A 20,063-nucleotide genomic window follows, 5' to 3' on the forward strand; every position below is an offset into this window, starting at 1 on the left:
TACAAACAATTTCATATAGCAGGCAAAAGGCTTACATGCTGTATATATGATATGATACGATGATATACACCATAACTTTCATCTTACACAATGATCGATAAGCAGTGCCGAAGAAACATTGAGAGAAAATGAAGGTATAACCTTATACCCTTTCACCCCATATAAGCCAGAATATCGTTATGTCACTCAAATTGTGAAATTGTTTTTCTGTCACTATCTCAGAGATTAATCATGCCTTTGCTTCAGATATTAAGCATCAAGACAATCCCTGCATCAATAATTCTGATTTGGACTCTCATACGTGAAACTTAAAGGGATAATATCTGTGGGAAAGCCCTCTCAGATCACTTATGCGCCCAGATGAGGTTCAGGGTTTGAAATAAAGGTACCAAGACTGGCTTCACTTTGCAAAAAATAAGTGTGTATATTGAAAGTGTATGAATTGTCGTTATCTTGTCTTGGAAGGTGCACTCTTGCGTGATTACTGGGTTATTTTCCTTCACTTGTTTAGCAAGACCGACTTTTCCGACGACGCTTGTTTTGATGGGATACTAGTGTTTCGGGTAGAGTTCGGTCATAAGATGACAAGGGCCCGCAGTGGTGACCTCCCTTGACAGAAGAACTAAAATGGCTGCGGTCAGACCTCGTGGGCCAAACATTCTGGTCACAGGTACGTGTGTATCATTGTAATGGTCATAATGTTGCTTACTTGTACGAATCAAAACAGAAATACGTAAGAAGAAGTATAATATTCTTGGCACCGTGGACACCAATGCAATTGCTGCTGCAGCCGGTAGCTCATAATTACACTTACACGACACTGTTGTGTTGTCACTGTGTTGTTACTGTAGTGTTACTGTTAGTATGTTAGTTGTTACACTCTTTTGGTGTATTATCAAAACTGCAGAGCTGAGATGCGATGAGAATACAGTATTAATGTGACAGTAACGCAGCACTGAATATATGTGGTCGAGAATATCTGTCCAAATACAACGCTAACGGCAAAGTAGGCATTTTTATTTAAAACTTTTCGGGTTTGACCAATAGATCTGCTTGCAGTTGCAATACATAAATTTGTGAAATTTGCAGAGCTAAATTAATCCCAGGCACACTAGTTGTAAATAATAGTACATTGTATAAGCCAAAATTTACATTTCAATTAACAAATTGACACAATGACAGTGCCAAGAAGGTTAACTTTGTTGTTATAGCTTATAGTACGTACTTAAAAGGTCATATGACCCCCAAACATCTGGTAACTATAATTGTGAATGTATGATGTTTTGGGTCAGAGATTTGCAAATTATTGATGTTTTAAGAGTGTTCTCTTTTGTTCCTCAGGGACCCCTGGTACTGGGAAGACAACAGTGAGTGAGCACCTGGCACAGCTTACAGGGCTCAAGTACATCAATGTCGGCCAACTGGCCACGGATTTGAACCTTTTTGATGGCTATGATAATGAATTGCAGTGCCCTATTATCGATGAGGACAGGGTCAGTAGCACAGATCACTTTTAATTCTCTGATTGCCTGTCCTTTGTCTTTCGTTTGCATCTAAAGTGTATATTTTCAGGCAGATAAAATCTAAAAAAAAGTCTGCAATTAGAATGAATGGATGTTTTGTTGGGGAAGATACTTAAAGGCACAGTAAGCCTCCCGTAAACCATCACAGATACTGTCAGGCTTTTACACACAGTACAAACACCCTTTCATTTAAACACTCGCTGCTTGAGAACTTCCTAGGTGCCCTACGTAAACTGGCAAAAGTAAACAAAAAACAAAACTACTTCAGGAAAGGTCATACATTCATCAAAAACAAATGAAACCTGGCGACATGGTTTGTCTTCTTACAGAGTCATACACAGACGTTCGGAGAAACACGAACGTCAAGTTCAAGTAAAACGACCCCTGACACACACATTTTGACCCGTGCACAAGACGTATCGATAAACTAAGCACAAAAATTAATAAGAAACAATAATAAAAGCAAAGAAAATAGCAACAAGATATGCAAACATCTAACAAAGCCGAGCAAGCAGAATGACAGGTCCAATGAAAAACAAAGAGGTACTGAGTCGGAAACAAGATCGCGATTCTTTCCTTCGCTGCACGACGCAAATCTTCCGTGACCTTTGACCAAACGTAGCTTCCACATTCGATCCCTCAGCTTAATATTTACAACAGAAAGCCGAGGGGGTGGAATACCGAGATGAACCTACAGAACTGTGCATTCTCAAACCTGACATATTCATCCCAACATTTAATGAACCCAAAAACACAGAAAGTTGCTTTCACACGCCAGCTTTATTTGCCAGTGGTTATCAAACCGGGACTTGTGTGGTTATCAGCACGGAACCTCTGTTTCAAAGCATGGCTCCCTGGGATGATTGTGCACTTATTTTCTCACTACCAAAATGATGACAAAAACGATGTTTGGTGGTTTGTTGACAGACCAGTTTTTTTTGTCGGTCCTCGGGGGGCATATCGACTTTTGTTTCATATTCAGACCTGTGCACACTCAAAACGCTCATCAGTAGTAAACATACCAAATTTCAGTAGTTTTTAAAATGTTTCAGTAGTAAGCTGTAACGACAGTTCAAGACATAATTCGTATTGGTCTCCTTTGCTGGATTTTACGATCTCCAGGTTGTCTGTCGCCAGGTTTCATTTGTTTTTGATGAATGTATGACCTTTCCTGAAGTAGTTTTGTTTTTTGTTTACTTTTGCCAGTTTGCCAGTTCGTTTTTGGAACTTTGCAAAGCAGTGTCGTGTTGTCTGTTTAGGTCTGGGGAAACACCAATGAAAAGAGCCGAAGAATCCCCGAGCGTTTCTATTGGGTTTGATTTTGATTATCCATGTATAACCTGCTTCCTGCAACTATGGTAACCGGGGATTTATTGCCTGGGGAACATGAGATTTATTTCCCAGGTGCTTGTGAATGAAAACTCGTGAAAATGATGACAAGATGAGTTATCTGCAGTATGGCAGGTGTCAGACATTCTGTTTTAGTTTTAAGCAAAGACAATTATTGAGATGATACGTACATGAATATATTTACATTTCCACAGGTGATAGACGAAATGGAGGATGACCTATCTGCTGGGGGAAACATCGTGGACTACCATGGCTGTGAATTTTTTCCTGAGCGGTGGTTCGACATTATTTTTGTCTTGCGCACAGACAACTCAATTCTGTATGACAGATTAGAGAACAGGTGAGCATAGAGGAAGGAAGTCACTAAATAACATCAGGTATGTGCATAAATTATGCTTTTTAGCCCGTCAAATAAAACAATGAGCAAATCACAGGAAAGGCTTGAAAAATCATTAACCTGGAGACAGAGTGGACAGTTTTTGAAGCAGACAATGTTTTTGTCCTGCCAGGCCAGTTCGAGTTGTGTACGACTCTCAAAGAGCTCTCAATCAAGTCTGACCAAGGTCACAGTGTCTGTGAACTGAGATGGGGAAGAGAATGAAGGGGTGGGTTGGGGGATTTGTTGGAGAGGTGGTAGGCAGAATGGGCCGATGCAATTACGATGAGGGGGTGGAGGAGGAGGGAAATATTGTTTGGCACGTGGTGGTCAGTAAGTCAAGTCCCACAAAATTTGTGACAAATCGTTGTTTATTTACACATGTGGTGTCCAGCTGATCTGTCTTCGCTTTGAATTCCGCATGTGAATAATGTTTCACTGAAGTGGGCCTATTTGGACGAAGCTTATTAGATGGGGTAAACCTCAATTTTATGACCCGGTGAGACGAGAGTTAATTACTTTCAAGTGGCAAGTTGCGAAAGAACCAGTCGGACAGATCAGTCAAGGTGTGATTTTTGCACTCTTCTTCTAATGCCATTTTTGTCAGCTCACATCTTCTGGACAAAGTCTGGCAACCAAATGTTGTAAAAAATACTCAATAAAAACTGGCATCACATGCGTTGGGAAGACCGCGGGAAAGAATCTAGACCTGAGATAGATTGCGGACCAATGCACTAAGAATGGACTGTCAACACACCAGGACAATTCACCATAGCATGTTATTTCTGCACGTGGCCAGCTTCACACCAGTCACATGCCGGGTAGCGGGTTGTGGTCTCCGAAACACGTCCGTACCTTCGTATTTCGCAACACTATCCAATAAATGTGTTTGGATTTGGTGATAATTGAACAAAGAGTACCATTCCGGGTGATTGAGATCATAAATTTGAAGCATTAGAACAGAATCGACGTGAACATACAGCCACTCTACACGGGAGGCCGAGTCACCCTACTTTTTTCATAATTGTTTCTTTGTCGCGCAATTTTTTGGGGGGATGGTATTTGAGAAATCTCCATACCATCATATTTTTTTTAACATACACCTGTATTATCAACACAAGTATATGGATTTGTAGATAAACTAACAAGGAATCTGATCCTGGGTAAGTGGGTGATTAAAATCAAAATATCTGAAAATCAAGGTCTTAAAAAGTAAGAAGTCTCAAATCAGGGGGGGGGGGGGGGGGGGGGTCTTAAAAGCGGGGATCTACTGTAACATGAGAAATAAGTATAAGATGTCAACAAATCTGGAGAAATCTGTTTTTGAAGTAACCAACAACCTGATGCAGGAAGTAGAGAGAGAGAGAGCACACTTTTTGAAATTGTGTCACTGACTGGGCAGATAAGCAGTCTATTTGAGTGAATATCACAGTCAAACTTCAAAGACAATAGAGGAGGGAGGGAGGGAGGGAGAGACAGCAGCTTTCAAAAGAGACGGGAGCAAAACTTCTTTTTTTCAAGTTGTTGACATGTGTGTGAACTGCAGAGTTTGTTTGCTGCTGAAAGTGGCTTTGGTTGTTTAGGCTTACTCTAAGAGAGGCGTGCTGGTGGGGAAAACCCTCTTGTTTGCTGGTCAGTAATGGTGTCACTGGTTTGTTATTTTCGAACTTCTGCTGACCCAGTTATGTTTTGTTTTGTTCAGTTTGTGAAGTGGTCTTGAGAATTATGTCTACAGAATTTATGAAAAAAAAGTGATAGGATGGAAAAGATAAAATAAGTGTTTTTGAGGATTTCTTTGTTTGCTTTTTACATTTAGTCAAGTTTTGACTAAATGTTTTAACATTGAGCGGGAATCGAGACGAGGGTCGTGGTGTATGTGCGTGCGTGTGTGTGTCTGTGTGTGTGTGTAGAGCGATTCAGACTAAACTACTGGACCGATCTTTATGAAATTTGACAAGAGAGTTCCTGGGTATGAAATCCCCGCACGTTTTTTTCATTTTTTTGATAAATGTCTTTGATGACGTCATATCCGGCTTTTCGTGAAAGTTGAGGCGGCACTGTCACGCCCTCATTTTTCAACCAAATTGGTTGAAATTTTGGTCAAGTAATCTTCGACGAAGCCCGGACTTCGGTATTGCATTTCAGCTTGGTGGCTTAAAATTTAATTAATGACTTTGGTCATTAAAAATCTGAAAATTGTAAAAAAAAATAAAAATTTATAAAACGATCTAAATTTACGTTCATCTTATTCTCCATCATTTTCTGATTCCAAAAACATATAAATATGTTATATTTGGATTAAAAACAAGCTCTGAAAATTAAATATATAAAAATTATTATCAAAATTAAATTGTCGAAATCAATTTAAAAACACTTTCATCTTATTCCTTGTCGGTTCCTGATTCCAAAAACATATAGATATGATATGTTTGGATTAAAAACACGCTCAGAAAGTTAAAACAAATCCCGCAGTGGGGCACTGCGGTTATGAAATTAAAGGCCCCTCCTGTTTTTGGAACCGCAGGAGCTTTCTAGTTTGCTGTTAGGTAGATTTTTGGTTCCTCTTTCCTGTCATGCTCTCTTTTTCTTCATGAATTCTTTTCTTTTTTCTGCCTTCTTGCTCATTCACCTGTATTTTTTCCAAAAATCTCTTCTCTTGCCGCTTGTCTCGCGATTCATGTATAGTTTAATCTGTTAGTGTTCTGATGTAAGTCCAGCAGTAGATAGGTTAAGCCTATTTTAACATACTGGAAACTGGTAATCTTCCAGTAGGTATTAATTTAGTTTTACTAAAGCCTGCTGGGACACAAGTAATGGGTTAGTGCATTTGTAAACAGGAATCGCTTGACAAGTGGCCCCCTTCATCCCCCCCTTCCTCGTCCTGATATGGCTCTGCGTAGTCGGCTGGACGTTAAGCAACAAATAAACAAACAAACAAACAAGTTAAAACAAAGAGAGGTACAGAAAAGCGTGCTATCCTTCTTAGCGCAACTACTACCCCGCTCTTCTTGTCAATTTCACTGCCTTTGCCATGAGCGGTGGACTGACGATGCTACGAGTATACGGTCTTGCTGAAAAATGGCATTGCGTTCAATTCAGTTTCATTCTGTGAGTTCGACAGCTACTTGACTAAATGTTGTATTTTCGCCTTACGCGACTTGTTGTTTCTTGTCTTTTCTCATAATCTTCGTGCAATTTTTATTTCGACAAAGTAGTTCAGAAAAAAAAGCTAGATAAAGAACTGTATATATTGTTACATTGTATCTGGCATGTTTAGCTACATGAATCTACATGGCAGGGGAAAATGAGAAAAGTTGCTATGTTTCAGTATGCTTCATGTTCAATGCCAGTTATTTTTCTCTTACACTTACAGAGGCTACAGGGGACAGAAACTGGAATCCAACCTGCAGTGCGAGATATTTCAAACAATCCTGGATGAAGCAAGAGAGTCCTACAAAACTGAGATTGTCCACGAACTGCAGTCCAACACATCCGAGCAACTGGAGCAAAACATAGAACAAGTGCAGATGTGGATAAACCAGTGGAAGGCTCAACATGGCCAATGATTTGGACTCTGTATCTGAGAAGTTGGTGATAAGGGTGCGTTGATGAGTGCAGAAGGATTGTATCGTATGCATGTGCAGGACTCTGTGTGTGTGTGTGTGTGTGTGTGTGTGTGAGAGAAAGAGGGGAGGGGGAGGGAGCAAGAGTGTGTGTGAGAGAGAGAGAAATCAGAGAAGGAGATTGTACAAAGCTTTGTTTTGACGAAAAAGGGTTGTTATTTTCCAAGTTCTTAAGACTAAGAAAGGAAATATATAGTTTGTTCTGTAGCCTGCTTTCTTCCTTATGCAGCAGAAAAATTAAGTGCAGCACTTGGCGTTCTGATGAACTGCACTGTATGGACTTAAAGCTTGCTCTGAGGCGTTGACAAACATGCCTATCAAATAAAACCAGGTCATAATTTTGAATTGTGGGATTAATGTGTGTGTGCATGAATGAAGTCTGAGCGTGTGTTTGTGTTGTGTTGTGTCTGTGTGTTTGTGTGTGTGTGTGTGTGTGTGTGTGTGTGCAAACAGATGTCATGCCCAAATACAGGCTGGGCTAAAAGAAGTTATGCCCAAAGTGGCCCAGCGCACATGAAGACAATGTACCGTAAAGTAAGCGCCCACCCCCCCTTATAAAGCAATTTTCACCAAAAGTATGAGACGAGCGGTTACTAGGTGCATTGGAACCCCCTTTTCAGACACACACCTTTTAAGACCTTGATTTTTCTGTTGATATTCTGTCAATTTTCTTCCAATTTAAGACTAACTCCTGTTTGAGACCTGATTTCTCAGATTTTTTTAGGTCTTTAAGGTAGTTCACTGGACCCGTTAAATATAATTTGGTTTCTCCCAAAAGTTGGTTATTTTTTAAGTTCGATCTGTCTGCTATGCATTCAGCATAAAAAAAATATAGGGTAGTGGGTTCGTTTCGGAGCTATGAGTCTCGGAAGACAGTGCCCGTTTTGAATTTTGGACCGAAAAATCGAAAAATGGGTATGTTTTGAAAACGGCCAATTACACAAACATCTGCATAGGAATAGTCATTTAAAAAATATCACCCAAAGCCGCAATGGGCAGGTAACGAAGTGCACTGGTAAACGAAAATGTTGCGCATACTCAAACTTTGTGACGTCACGTCTTTTGCCAGAGTTTATTTTAAATTTGTTCCTCATGTTGAGGTATTTTATTGCTGGTAGCCTGGAAATAAATTACGATTTGATGAGATGGGTTGTAAACACAAGAGCGATCAAAACGGCATTAAAAAAAAACAAAAAAACGACAGGTTGGTAGTGTTTTTACGGGGGGGTTCACTCCCTTGATTAACCCCACCCTTTGCACTATTACTGTCCAGTGTGCCTCAGAAAAATATGTGTCACGATAATGTAAAGGGCTGTTGTCCGATCATTTGTCTCAGATATATGAGCCAACTAAATTATGTTTTTAAAAACCACTGTTACATATGACCTCTGTTGAAAGTCAAAGGTCACCGCAACTTTGAAAGGCCACAAGTCCGATTCAAATGTAATAAAAACGCCAATCAAAAGGTGGAGGTCACTTGTTTGATACAAGTGTAATAATAAAAATTAATAATCAAGGCTTGGTTTATAATTTTGCTTAATAGTGCGTACTGTTATTTGTTACGGTTTGAAGGCTGGGACTTTTTGAGGGTGGAATTAAAGCAATTTTTCGCCTTATGGGCCCCTTATGCCTCGAAGGACTTCAATTATTGTATTATCTGCTGCCAGCGTACAGTAGAAAGAGGGCTGCATACACAAGACACTTGTTCTTAATACTACTGGCTGTTATTCTAGTTCAAACACCGGTTTTAACATGTGGTATTCTGATGCAATCACGCTGTGAGCATCACGGGTTGGGAGACACTCTCTTACCTGCTACCGGAGCTTCAATGTTAGCTTTGGTGATTATTACGATGTCACTGGCAAAGAGAACGGCTTTGTACCGATTTCATTAGATGCCCACGTGTTTTTGACCTCGTGGTTGGGAGGCGTGTCGCATTGTTTTTATTTGTGGCGGTGTCGTCATTTTCTGACGTCATTCACTTACGCTGCCTGAAAAATGTGACGTTTGTTCTATTTACGTCATTCGAATGTTCGACGTGTTCTTCTTCTTCTTCTTCTTCTTCTGCGTTCCCTGTTCGATGTGTTCGAATTCCCAGCCTGCCAGGAAAAAATGGCGACACAACTCAGTGGCTTCCCTTTGTGTATGAAGAGTAATATCCCTGTCTCCATTTGACCTGCCTTAAAGATTATTATTTAAAGATTAAAGAGGGGTTCCACTGTTCTGTGTCCTGTCCAGCAGCTGTTCCTCACTAGCACAGAGGTTTTTGGTCCCTTTGCTTGAAAATCGTTAAAAGGGATGTGTTTCTGTGCAAAAATATTTCCCCGGTCTCCCAATGTTTATTACTCAAACTGAAAAGAAACAATTCAAGATTTTTTTTGTAGAACCGACGTCAGCAGTTGGAGTGAATTAACAATAATCACAAATGATCATGGAATAAAATGTTAGTTAGGCCTAAAAAAAAATAGGTGTTGTTACGGTAACCCGACCTACCCTATTTTTAGGGGCCGACCCTATAACTTTTTATTACATTTGTCAAAAAAACAAAAAAACACACAAGAAAACGAGTGCAGAAAACGCCATGAAAGCGAAAGCGCCCGAGTCGCACACTTATTTCCCTGTCAAGTAGGTTTAATTTGTACACATTAGAAAAAAAAGTTTAAAAAAAAGTGATTGCCTACCTTCCTACCCTAATTTTTTTGGCTATGTTACCGTAACCACACCTATTTTTTTTTTGTGGCCTTATGTAGTCTTTCCATTTGAACCGAGTTAATTCATTGTGTGAAAAAAGTGAAGTGGCCTTGAGACAGACACTGCATAATCAAAAACCAGCGCATTCATCTCTTCACTTGGCATTTGTGTCCAGATACGCCAATGGGGAGAGTATAAACTCAACTGTATACTTAGGCTTGGTTCATGGCATCTTACCAACGTTCACACATGTGCAATGTCTGTACCAGGTGTTGAACTTTAGATACAATAAACACCGACAAAAAGATAATAGTTTTCTTGCCTCAACTGATGCAATGTGTTCGGCATTCACGAGGTACTTTACCCTGTACACAGTTTTTGACCCAAAGTAGGGGGTGGACGTTTGCGAGATACTGGTCGTTTACAAGGTACTTTACGGTATATGTAAAATAGTTAGGCAGTACTTGAAATCTTTTGTGTCAGGAGTTATCAGGGCCCTTTTCTCACTCAGACCTAAAGTTTTGTTCACATGGCAGACTTTCTACCAACTTTTCCCCAACTTCCAAGTGATTTTAGTCGCGCCAACTCAAATCAAAATCGCTGCCCATGTGAACAGCGCAAAGTGATGCTCAAACTAGTATTAAGCGGCGATTCTCGGCAGACTTGAAGGCCTGTTCAGCTATTGGAGCTACCTCTTAATGCGGAAAGAGCAGTTTGGTTAGAGGTAACCAATCAGTATAAGCTCTATAAGGAAAGTCAGAGCCCAGTCGAGCAGCGCTCAGCTGAGTTTTCGTGTCGCAGTTAAATCTGTCCTAAATCGATGGGTCCGTTCACATATATGGCAGACTTTTTGCCGACTTTGCCTTAACAACTTGGGAGCGATTTCAAACCCAACGAAAGTTGAGAAAAAGTTGGTTAAAAGTCTGCCATGTGAATGGCACTTAACAGGTACTTCACTTCTTCATTAATTTGTTGCTAAAATTATGTTCATGCTTATGTCTAGTGCACCACAAGGAATCACAGGCCTAGTAGTAATGGTCCTTGATGTTTAGTTTCTGTAAATGGATCGGGATCAACTGCTTCAATGACATCCGGTCTCTACATTGCATCAAACGGATTTTACTTTAAAACCAACTGAATGATACCTTTCATTTCGTCTGTCAGGAATCGAGCTAGTCCAGTAAAAGAAACCAACACTTTACTTCCTGTAGTAGAGGATTTATTTTTAAGAGCGTTTTTTGCAATTTGAAGAGTACCTAATGATGGAAACACATTCAGCAAAGAACAAGTTTCTTAACCTTTGCCGGTCGTCATGGGCCCGTGTGGACCCAGAAGGGTGTTTAAATGCAAATATGTCTTAAACGAGTTGGAATTTTGTAATGAGCTTTTAAGACCAAGTCGACGCAATCCTGCTCGACTTCAGCAAGGCGTTTGATAAGGTTCCACACCAGCGACTGTTTCACAAGCTCGACCACTACGGAGTGAGGAACAACACACTTAAATGGATATGTTCGTTCCTGACAGGAAGAACGCAACAAGTAGTACTTGAAGATGTTCATTCATCGGCTGGACCAGTGACGTCAGGGGTGCCCCAAGGTACAGTCCTAGGCCCCCTCCTATTCCTGATCTACATAAACGACATGCCGGAGGCAGTTAAACATTCAAAACTAAAGCTCTTTGCGGACGATAGCCTGCTGTATAAAAAAGTAACAAAGCAGCAAGATCCACTCCTCCTTCAAGAAGATCTGAACGCACTCCAAAATTGGGAACAGAAATGGCAAATGGAGTTTAACCCGAGCAAATGCAACATCATCCGCATACTTCCCAGCAAGAATAAGCCGCCGATATTGTCCACCTACCACCTACATGGACAGACTCTCGAAACTACCAAGGAGAGCAAATACTTAGAGTCACCATCACCGAAAACCTATCTTGGACCAATCACATCAAGAACGTGACCGCCAAAGGAAACAGAACCGTGGGATTTCTCAGAAGAAATTTTAAAGAATGCACGACGAAGGTGAAGTCAGCTACCTACACAACCATGGTTCGTCCCACCCTCGAATACGCGTCAACAGTGTGGGACCCACATCAGGAAAATGACAAGCAGGCATTAGAAATGGTCCAGAGAAGAGCAGCCAGATACGCCCATAACAACTACTTTGAAAAAACGCCTGGCGTAGTTTTTTTTTTTTTTTTTTTTTTTTTTTTTTTTTTTTTCTTTTTGCAGTTTTATTTTAATGCCCATAATCAGTCAAACAAATATATCATCACATTTGCACCTAAGCTTAAAAGTAGCAGTCCTGCATACATATGTAATGTGTAAATGTTTCAGGTCACCATCTGTCCTGGCTTGAACATGCAATAAAAACACCTCTACACAAACACATGTACAGTCAACCGGCTAGCTGCTTCCCTGTAAGGCATATTTTTCTATGAATTTAATCGATTTTCCGCAGACAGCAGCCAGGTAGTGGATCTTTAGTATATGTCCAAGCAGACGGTAGATCTTAGTACAACACATCAAGGAAATTTTTTTTTTAAAACAGATCCAACATGTAACCTTCCAAAGTTCATAATCAATAAAGAAGAATGGTATGTTTCTGGAACCCTTTATTTATGACTTAAGCCAATGTGCGGCAGTAAAATTACCAAACTTAAACTTGAAGAATACAGTCAAGGAATAACTTAGTTTTCTGGGTAGTTTTTTTTTTTTTTACATTTCTTTCTTTATTTGGTGTTTAACGTCGTTTTCAACCGTTCAAGGTTATATCGCTACGGGGAAGGGGGGAGATGGGATAGAGCCACTTGTCAATTGTTTCTTGTTCACAAAAGCACTAATCAAAAAATTGCTCCAGGGGCTTGCAACGTAGTACAATATATATGACCTTACTGGGAGAATGCAAGTTTCCAGTACAAAGGACTTAACATGTCTTACATACTGCTTGACTAAAATCTTTACAAACATTGACTATATTCTATACAAGAAACCTTTTATTTTTTATTTTTTTATTTTTTTTAATTTAATTTTTTAATTTTTTTATTATTATGAAACACGAAGTTTCATTTCATTTTCAAACATGAGTGTTAAATTTACGGGAGTACCGTATCTAAATTTGCTAATGCACATTTTAGCAATAAGAACTAAATGGTTAATGATATCTAGACATACGTTGCCTGCATTTTCAACACAAACAACCCCAAGTAGTACAGATTTTGCGTTAAGTTTAACACGTACACCAGTTTTATCTAGTATAGTGTTTTCGACGTGTTTCCATAAAGGCTTAACTTTACTACAATCATAGAAAAAATGTTCGATGTAGTCTCTTTCGTGTGTGCAGTATGGACAATATTCACTGTCAGACAGTCCCATTTTTTGTAGAAGAATGTTTGTGGGATAGATGTTGTGAACAATTTTCCAGTGCAATTCTCGTAGTCTTGATTCTTTTGTTGCGTTTTTTGCTATAGACCAGCATGTTTCATTGACGTCAAAATTAAATGTATTTTTCCAAAATAAAACAGAACAGGGAGTGGAATACTTCGTCTTTACAATAAATTGCCTAATCAGGTTTGCAGTCATATGGTTCGTACCGTTAAAGGTTAAATAGTGTTGTTCGTTAATATCAGATGTCACAAACTCTGGGTTGTTTCTCAAGTATCTGGAGACAGCGGCTCTAACGACCAAGTATTCCAGATAGAGATTTGGCGAGGGCCCTAAAATTTCATTTACCATTTCAAATGGCATAATAGCATTGTTGTGCAACACATCATTCACATATGTAAACCCTTTCTGAGCCCATTTCTGATAATAAATAGCCTGATTCTGGTAGACTATACCACTATTATTCCAAAGACACGTTATTTTTAACGATCCATGCCATGGAGTTTTACTATAATCTAGCCATGTCGAGGCAACACGTTGCCAAAAAACAGACTTAATCTGATGAAAGCCTTTGAATTTTTTTGTTCCTATAGTAGTACTAAAACAAGCTAAGTTCCTTCCAAAAGATTTAAAAGTTCCTCTTGGTATCCATGTCCACGTGCCATTCACATCCTTACTCGACAGTTTAATAAACCATTGACACAGGAATGAGTCTTGCATCACCTTGATATCTATCATATTTACCCCGCCCTGGTCTGTGTTACTGTTGACTACTACCCTTTTCACCTTTTCAAATGCTTTCTTATTACAGTCCCGTTTCCTCCACAAAAACCTATACAGTAGAGTGTTGATTTCTTTCAGCACCTTATCTGGCAAGCAGATGGACTGTAACACATACACAAACTGTGATAACAAAAAACTCTTAATTACGCAGATTTTTCCGAGAATACCCAGATTTCGTTTTTCCCAGTTTAGAATTATTCTTTTAACTTTAGCGATTTTTTCTTGCCAGTTCATCTCAATTTCGGGTGCGCTTTTAGCGTTTGAGAAGTAAATTCCTAAGATTTTTATCTGGTTTACACGTTTAAAGCCAAAATCATCCATGTTTTCATTTCTTTTGGAACCAATCAACATCATTTCGGACTTGTGCATGTTTAACTTAAGACATGATATTAAAGTAAATTGCTCCAGTATTTCTAAAACACAGTTAATGTCTTCTTCGTCTCTTAGAAACATGGTGATGTCATCAGCATATAACAATACTTTTAATATGTTGTCTGCTACGTTTAGCCCTTTTAGCTCTACACTCTGTCTAAAACGAATCGCTAGAAGTTCTACACCGATCACGAAGGCCAGAGGTGAGAAAGGACACCCCTGACGAATCCCGGAATTCACTTCAAAGTCTTCGGAAAGCCACCCGTTATAGCCAATACAACTTCTTGTATTAGCAAAAAGAACTTGGACCCACTGAACAAAGTCTAGACCGAAGCCTAGCCTTCTAAAGGCACTAAGCATGTATTTTTTGGAAATAGAGTCAAAAGCAGCCTGAAAGTCGAGTGCTAATAGTACACCAGGTTTTTCTTTAAGTCTGAAATATTCAATTACATCATCAATTGTTCTTATATGAGTACTAACGTTCCGACCTTTTATATAACCCGACTGGTCCTCGTGTACAACGCTATCTATAACAGTACATAGTCGATTCGCTAAACATTTTGCTAACACTTTGTAATCTGCATTTGTCAGTGAAATTGGCCTCCAGTTTGAGAGTTTGTCTTTCGGGAGGTTTTTCCCTTTATGAATAAGGGTTAACACAGCCGCCGTTTGTGAGTGCGACAAGTGACCGTTTTGAAACGACGCATTATAGGAGTGAACAACAAGGCCCTTTAGCTTGACCCAGAAAAATTTCAGAAATTCAGTTGTAAGACCGTCAGTGCCAGGAGATGAGCCGTTATTTAACTTACTTAGCGCCCTAGAGGCCTCTTCAACACTTATTTCACCTTCACAAACTTTCTTCTCCTCCTCTGTCAGACGAGGGGTTTCACAATTTTGCAAAAAAGAATCTGTATCGTTATCAATGTTGATGCTATTGTCACTGTACGCATATTTGTTTTCAAAGTAGTGTTTTTGAGCCTGCAGTATGTCAAACTGATCGACTAATACATCGCCATTATCAAGCTTGATGCTGGGAAACAATTTTGCACTGGCTCGAGATTTTTCAAGGTTTAAAAAGTACTTTGTATTTTTTTCCCCTTCATCAATCCATTTCATTCTAGATCGTGTTTGGGCACTTTTTAAGCGTTCATGCTCAAAGACTTCCAGTTGAAACTTCAGTGCCTCGCGATTACGAAGCAGATTTTCATCAAGCGGATGTTTGGCAAGTGATGATTCACACTGTGCCAGTTTATCTTGTAAGTGCAAATACTTGTTTTTCTTTAAAACTGCCAGGTTTTTGCTGTACTGAATAGTTTCGTCCCTTATCTCTAACTTAAGTAATTCCCACCGGTTCTCAGCACTCTCTGGTGTGTCTGTGCGAAGGGAAGAGTCAATAAGGTTATTCATTCTTTCTACAAATACACTGTCCTTTAACAAGGCGTTGTTGAACTTCCAGAAGCCGGGACCTCTGGTCACTTCGGAACATTTTAAAGACACAAGCACCCCCCTGTGATCAGAGGAGGGAACAGAGTAAATCTCCGTTTCCAACACACTGTCCATTGCAGCATCGTTCAAAAACACGTAGTCGAGTCTTCTTGCAGTTAGTTTGCCGTTGCTGATTCTTGACCAGGAGAATTCCTTGCATAGAGGGTTTAGCACCCGCCACGCGTCACATAGATCGCACTCAGTAACAAAGTCGTTGAAAAGTTTAACGAGTGCTGGCGAGTGATTTTCGCCTGCGATGATGTCTAATTTATTGTCCATCACTGCGTTAAAGTCACCGCAGACTACTTTAAGATCACAACCACAATCACTAATTGTATCTGAAAGAGAAGTCAGAAAATGTTTAGTGTCAGCTAAGTTACACGGGGCGTACACATTGAAGATAGCCATTTCTTTAGTGCCAATGTTAACTTTTACCATCAGAATTCTATCAGAAATTATTTCTGTGGACCATGCATGGGGAAAGTTTTTTCTCACCAGTATTACCTGGCCTCTACTATGACGAGTACCAGCACAGTACACAACCTCACCACCCCATTCTTTCTTCCACTGCTCTGCATCTTCGGGCATTATGTACGACTCTTGCACACATACAATGTGACCGCCAAAGGAAACAGAACCGTGGGATTTCTCAGAAGAAATTTTAAAGAATGCACGACGAAGGTGAAGTCAGCTACCTACACAACCATGGTTCGTCCCACCCTCGAATACGCGTCAACAGTGTGGGACCCACATCAGGAAAATGACAAGCAGGCATTAGAAATGGTCCAGAGAAGAGCAGCCAGATACGCCCATAACAACTACTTTGAAAAAACGCCTGGCGTAGTTACCAACATGGTGAACAACCTAGGATGGAAAACTCTGGAAAATAGACGAGAAAACAATCGCCTCATGATGCTGTACAAAATCAAGCATAAGATGGTCGGCATAGACGAAAAGAACTATCTCCATAGCTCCGACGCAAGAACAAGAGGAGATGGGCTGAGGCAGCAACAGGACTTCCATAAAGCCATATGCAACACCTTTTTCCCACGGACTATCTCCAACTGGAACCATCTTCCCACGACGACGACATCAGCCCCAAGCCTCGAGTCGTTCCGCTCACGTCTCCGCGGTAGCAGCCCCCTGCAGCCGCCAGTGGGCAACCCCTAATCCCTCAACCCCTGTACATAGTTTTAAACGCCTCCCAACCTATCCAGTTCCTGCCCTTTCTCAGTGCTGTTTTTTGACTCACATGCGAAGCAAAAGTGAGTCTATGTACTCACCCGAGTCGTCCGTCCGTCCGTCCGTCCGTCCGTCCGTCCGTCCGGACGTCCGGACGTCCGTCCGTCCGGAAAACTTTAACGTTGGATATTTCTTGGACACTATTCAGTCTATCAGTACCAAATTTGGCAAGATGGTGTATGATGACAAGGCCCCAAAAAACATACATAGCATCTTGACCTTGCTTCAAGGTCAAGGTCGCAGGGGCCATAAATGTTGTCTAAAAAACAGCTATTTTTCACATTTTTCACATTTTCTCTGAAGTTTTTGAGATTCAATACCTCACCTATATATGATATATAGGGCAAAGTAAGCCCCATCTTTTGATACCAGTTTGGTTTACCTTGCTTCAAGGTCAAGGTCACAGGAGCTCTTCAAAGTTGGATTGTATACATATTTTGAAGTGACCTTGACCCTGAACTATGGAAGATAACTGTTTCAAACTTAAAAATTATGTGGGGCACATGTTATGCTTTCATCATGAGACACATTTGGTCACATATGATCAAGGTCAAGGTCACTTTGACCCTTATGAAATGTGACCAAAATAAGGTAGTGAACCACTAAAAGTGACCATTATCTCATGGTAGAAAGAGCCAATAAGCACCATTGTACTTCCTATGTCTTGAATTAACAGCTTTGTGTTGCATGACCTAGGATGACCTTGACCTTGAGGTCACATGTATTTTGGTAGGAAAAATGTGTAAAGCAGTTCTTAGTGTATGATGTCATTGCTAGGTTTGTCATGTAAAGGTCAAGGTCAAGCATGTGAGTCGTATGGGCTTTGCCCTTCTTGTTTAAAAATTGTCATCCCGATTCCAAGAGGCACACACCGCATCCGGAATCGACAAGTGACATCAACGCGGGACCACTTACGTTTATCAAATAAACCCGGTCCCAACGGAGAGAAGAAGAAGAAGAAGAACGCATCAGACACCTAAAAAGCTCTTATGTCCTAAAAGATCATTAAATTTCAGCCAGAAGTAATTAAAAAAACAAAGGTCAAATTTAGACTACACACGGAAGACATCGTGGGGCCGTGCGGAAGGAACTTACATCAAAACTAGGGAGAGAAGTCACAAACCTTCAGGTATTGGCTCTAAACATAATTTTCTACGATCTGTTTAATTTTGGAGTTTATAAGCAAGTCGCGTGGAGCGAAATTAATACATAACAATGTGGGTCCGCACGGCCCCACGACGTCTACAGAAGCCTAGGGTATTCACGTTTTTCCTTTTTTGAGAAGCTTTAGTCCGCGCGGTAATAATTAAATTAATAATTACACATTGTAATTCAATCAAGTTTGCGTTTTAATGAAACAGATCCTGTGATTGGTCAGAATGCCCCAACTCATTAAAAATTACCGGTCATTATAATTACACATTAACATGCTTCCATTTGAAACTTCGAGTTATCCTACATACGTGAGAGAGACACCCGTGAGATAATAATCGTTCAAATCACACGTGTGTATATCATGTAAATGAGGTCATGTCAAGCAAGTCTGGCAGGGACCTGTTTTTCCACTGCTTATGATGCCAAAGTCACCGAGACAAACGTCATTATAGAAACAAAAATTGCGCTCGCTAATTACCCTCGATGAATCTTTAGAACTAACACGTCACGCCACACTTTCAGAGTGACGTTTCTTTGCTTTGACGTAATAGATGCACGAGGCTTTAGAAGAGATCGAGCTTCCAAAACAAGCGTCTTCAATTTAGCTGCCTCGTCTGCAAGACATTTTCAGTAAAATACACGTAAGTACAGTATGTAGGATAAACAGAATACTACATGGCTTGCTGTGTCGTACCAGATTTACACTCGTTGCTTTTTCAAATAGTGAACAGCTCGCTTTCGCTCGCAGTTCAATGTTTAAAAAAACAACTCGTGTAAATCTGGTACGACACAGCAAGCCATGTAGTATTCTCTCTGTCTTCATCGGGGATTGACGCCCGACCAAATAAAAGGTAATTGAAGCCCATTAACAACCTGCTGGCGAGGCGCATTGATACAGCCTCAACTAGTCTCGGTTAGCTTTGAGGGTCATTTTACAAGGAAATATGAAGGCCAGCGAAATACCGAGACCATTTATATGCGAAGTGATGACGTCGAATACGTGACGTAAGTTGATGCAAGAATTCTTCCGGATTTCGTCAGTCAATTCCAAAGATCGCTTTTGTGATGAAAAGAATGTGTTTTGAGTTTGCTGTCCAAAATCCCGTCAAAAAAGAAGGGAAATGTATGTGAAAGAAAACAAAACAAGAGCAGAGTGATAAGATAGGAATACAGAGACATATTTCTTGGGACTTGACCCTTGCAGGTAGGTGGACTGAAAGTAGTGTGTGACTGAACAGAACAGAACCAATTCTGTCTGTTTACCATCGCATGAAAGCTTCGCTTCAATTAGACTTTGGGAGGGCGTCAATCCACGATGATGACCGAGAAGTTTCAAATGGAAGCGTGTTAATTCAATTTGACGACGATCTCTTTCCTGCTTTCATGCGATTGGTTCTGTTCTGTTCACACACTACTTTCTTTTCATCACAAAAGCGATCTTTGGAATTGACTGACGTAGTCCGAAAGAATTCATGCATCAACTTACGTCACGTATTCGACGTCATCACTTCGCATACCTTATGGTCTCGGTATTTCGTTGGTACTTCATATTTCCTACTTGTAAAATGACCCTCAAAGCTAACCGAGACTAGTTGAGGTTGTATCAATGCGCCTCGCCAGCAGGTTGTTAATGGATTTTTTTAGCGAGTGGTTATCGACAATTGTAATTCAATCAAGTTTGCGTTTTAATGAAACAGATCCTGTGATTGGTCAGAATGCCCCAACTCATTAAAAATTACCGGTCATTAATTGTCGATAACCACTCGCTAAAAAATCCATTAACAACCTGCTGGCGAGGCGCATTGATGCAGCCTCAACTAGTCTCGGTTAGCTTTGAGGGTCATTTTACAAGTAGGAAATATGAAGGCCAACGAAATACCGAGACCATACGGTATGCGAAGTGATGACGTCGAATACGTGACGTAAATTGATGCATGAATTCTTTCGGACTACGTCAGTCAATTCCAAAGATCGCTTTTTTGATGAAAAGAATTTGTTTTAGAGTTTGCTGGCCAGAAACCCGTCAAAAAAGAAGGGAAAATGTGTGTGAAAGAAAACAAAACAGGAGCAGAGTGATACGA

At 40.2% G+C, this 20,063-nt stretch overlaps 1 protein-coding gene across 1 annotated transcript; it reads left to right on the forward strand.

The window, feature by feature from the left end:
• The first annotated feature begins 568 nt into the window (after positions 1-568).
• Positions 569-7,217, forward strand: LOC138978564 (adenylate kinase isoenzyme 6-like). The gene is made up of 4 exons (XM_070351312.1): positions 569-670; positions 1,342-1,493; positions 3,068-3,213; positions 6,623-7,217. Exons 1-4 carry the CDS (start codon positions 628-630, stop codon positions 6,813-6,815), a joined length of 534 nt encoding a protein of 177 aa, XP_070207413.1. The 5' UTR covers positions 569-627; the 3' UTR covers positions 6,816-7,217.
• The last annotated feature ends 12,846 nt before the right edge of the window (positions 7,218-20,063 follow it).

Source organism: Littorina saxatilis, linkage group LG1 (genome assembly GCF_037325665.1).
Source record: "Littorina saxatilis isolate snail1 linkage group LG1, US_GU_Lsax_2.0, whole genome shotgun sequence".
In the NCBI taxonomy this organism is placed as follows: domain Eukaryota; kingdom Metazoa; phylum Mollusca; class Gastropoda; order Littorinimorpha; family Littorinidae; genus Littorina; species Littorina saxatilis.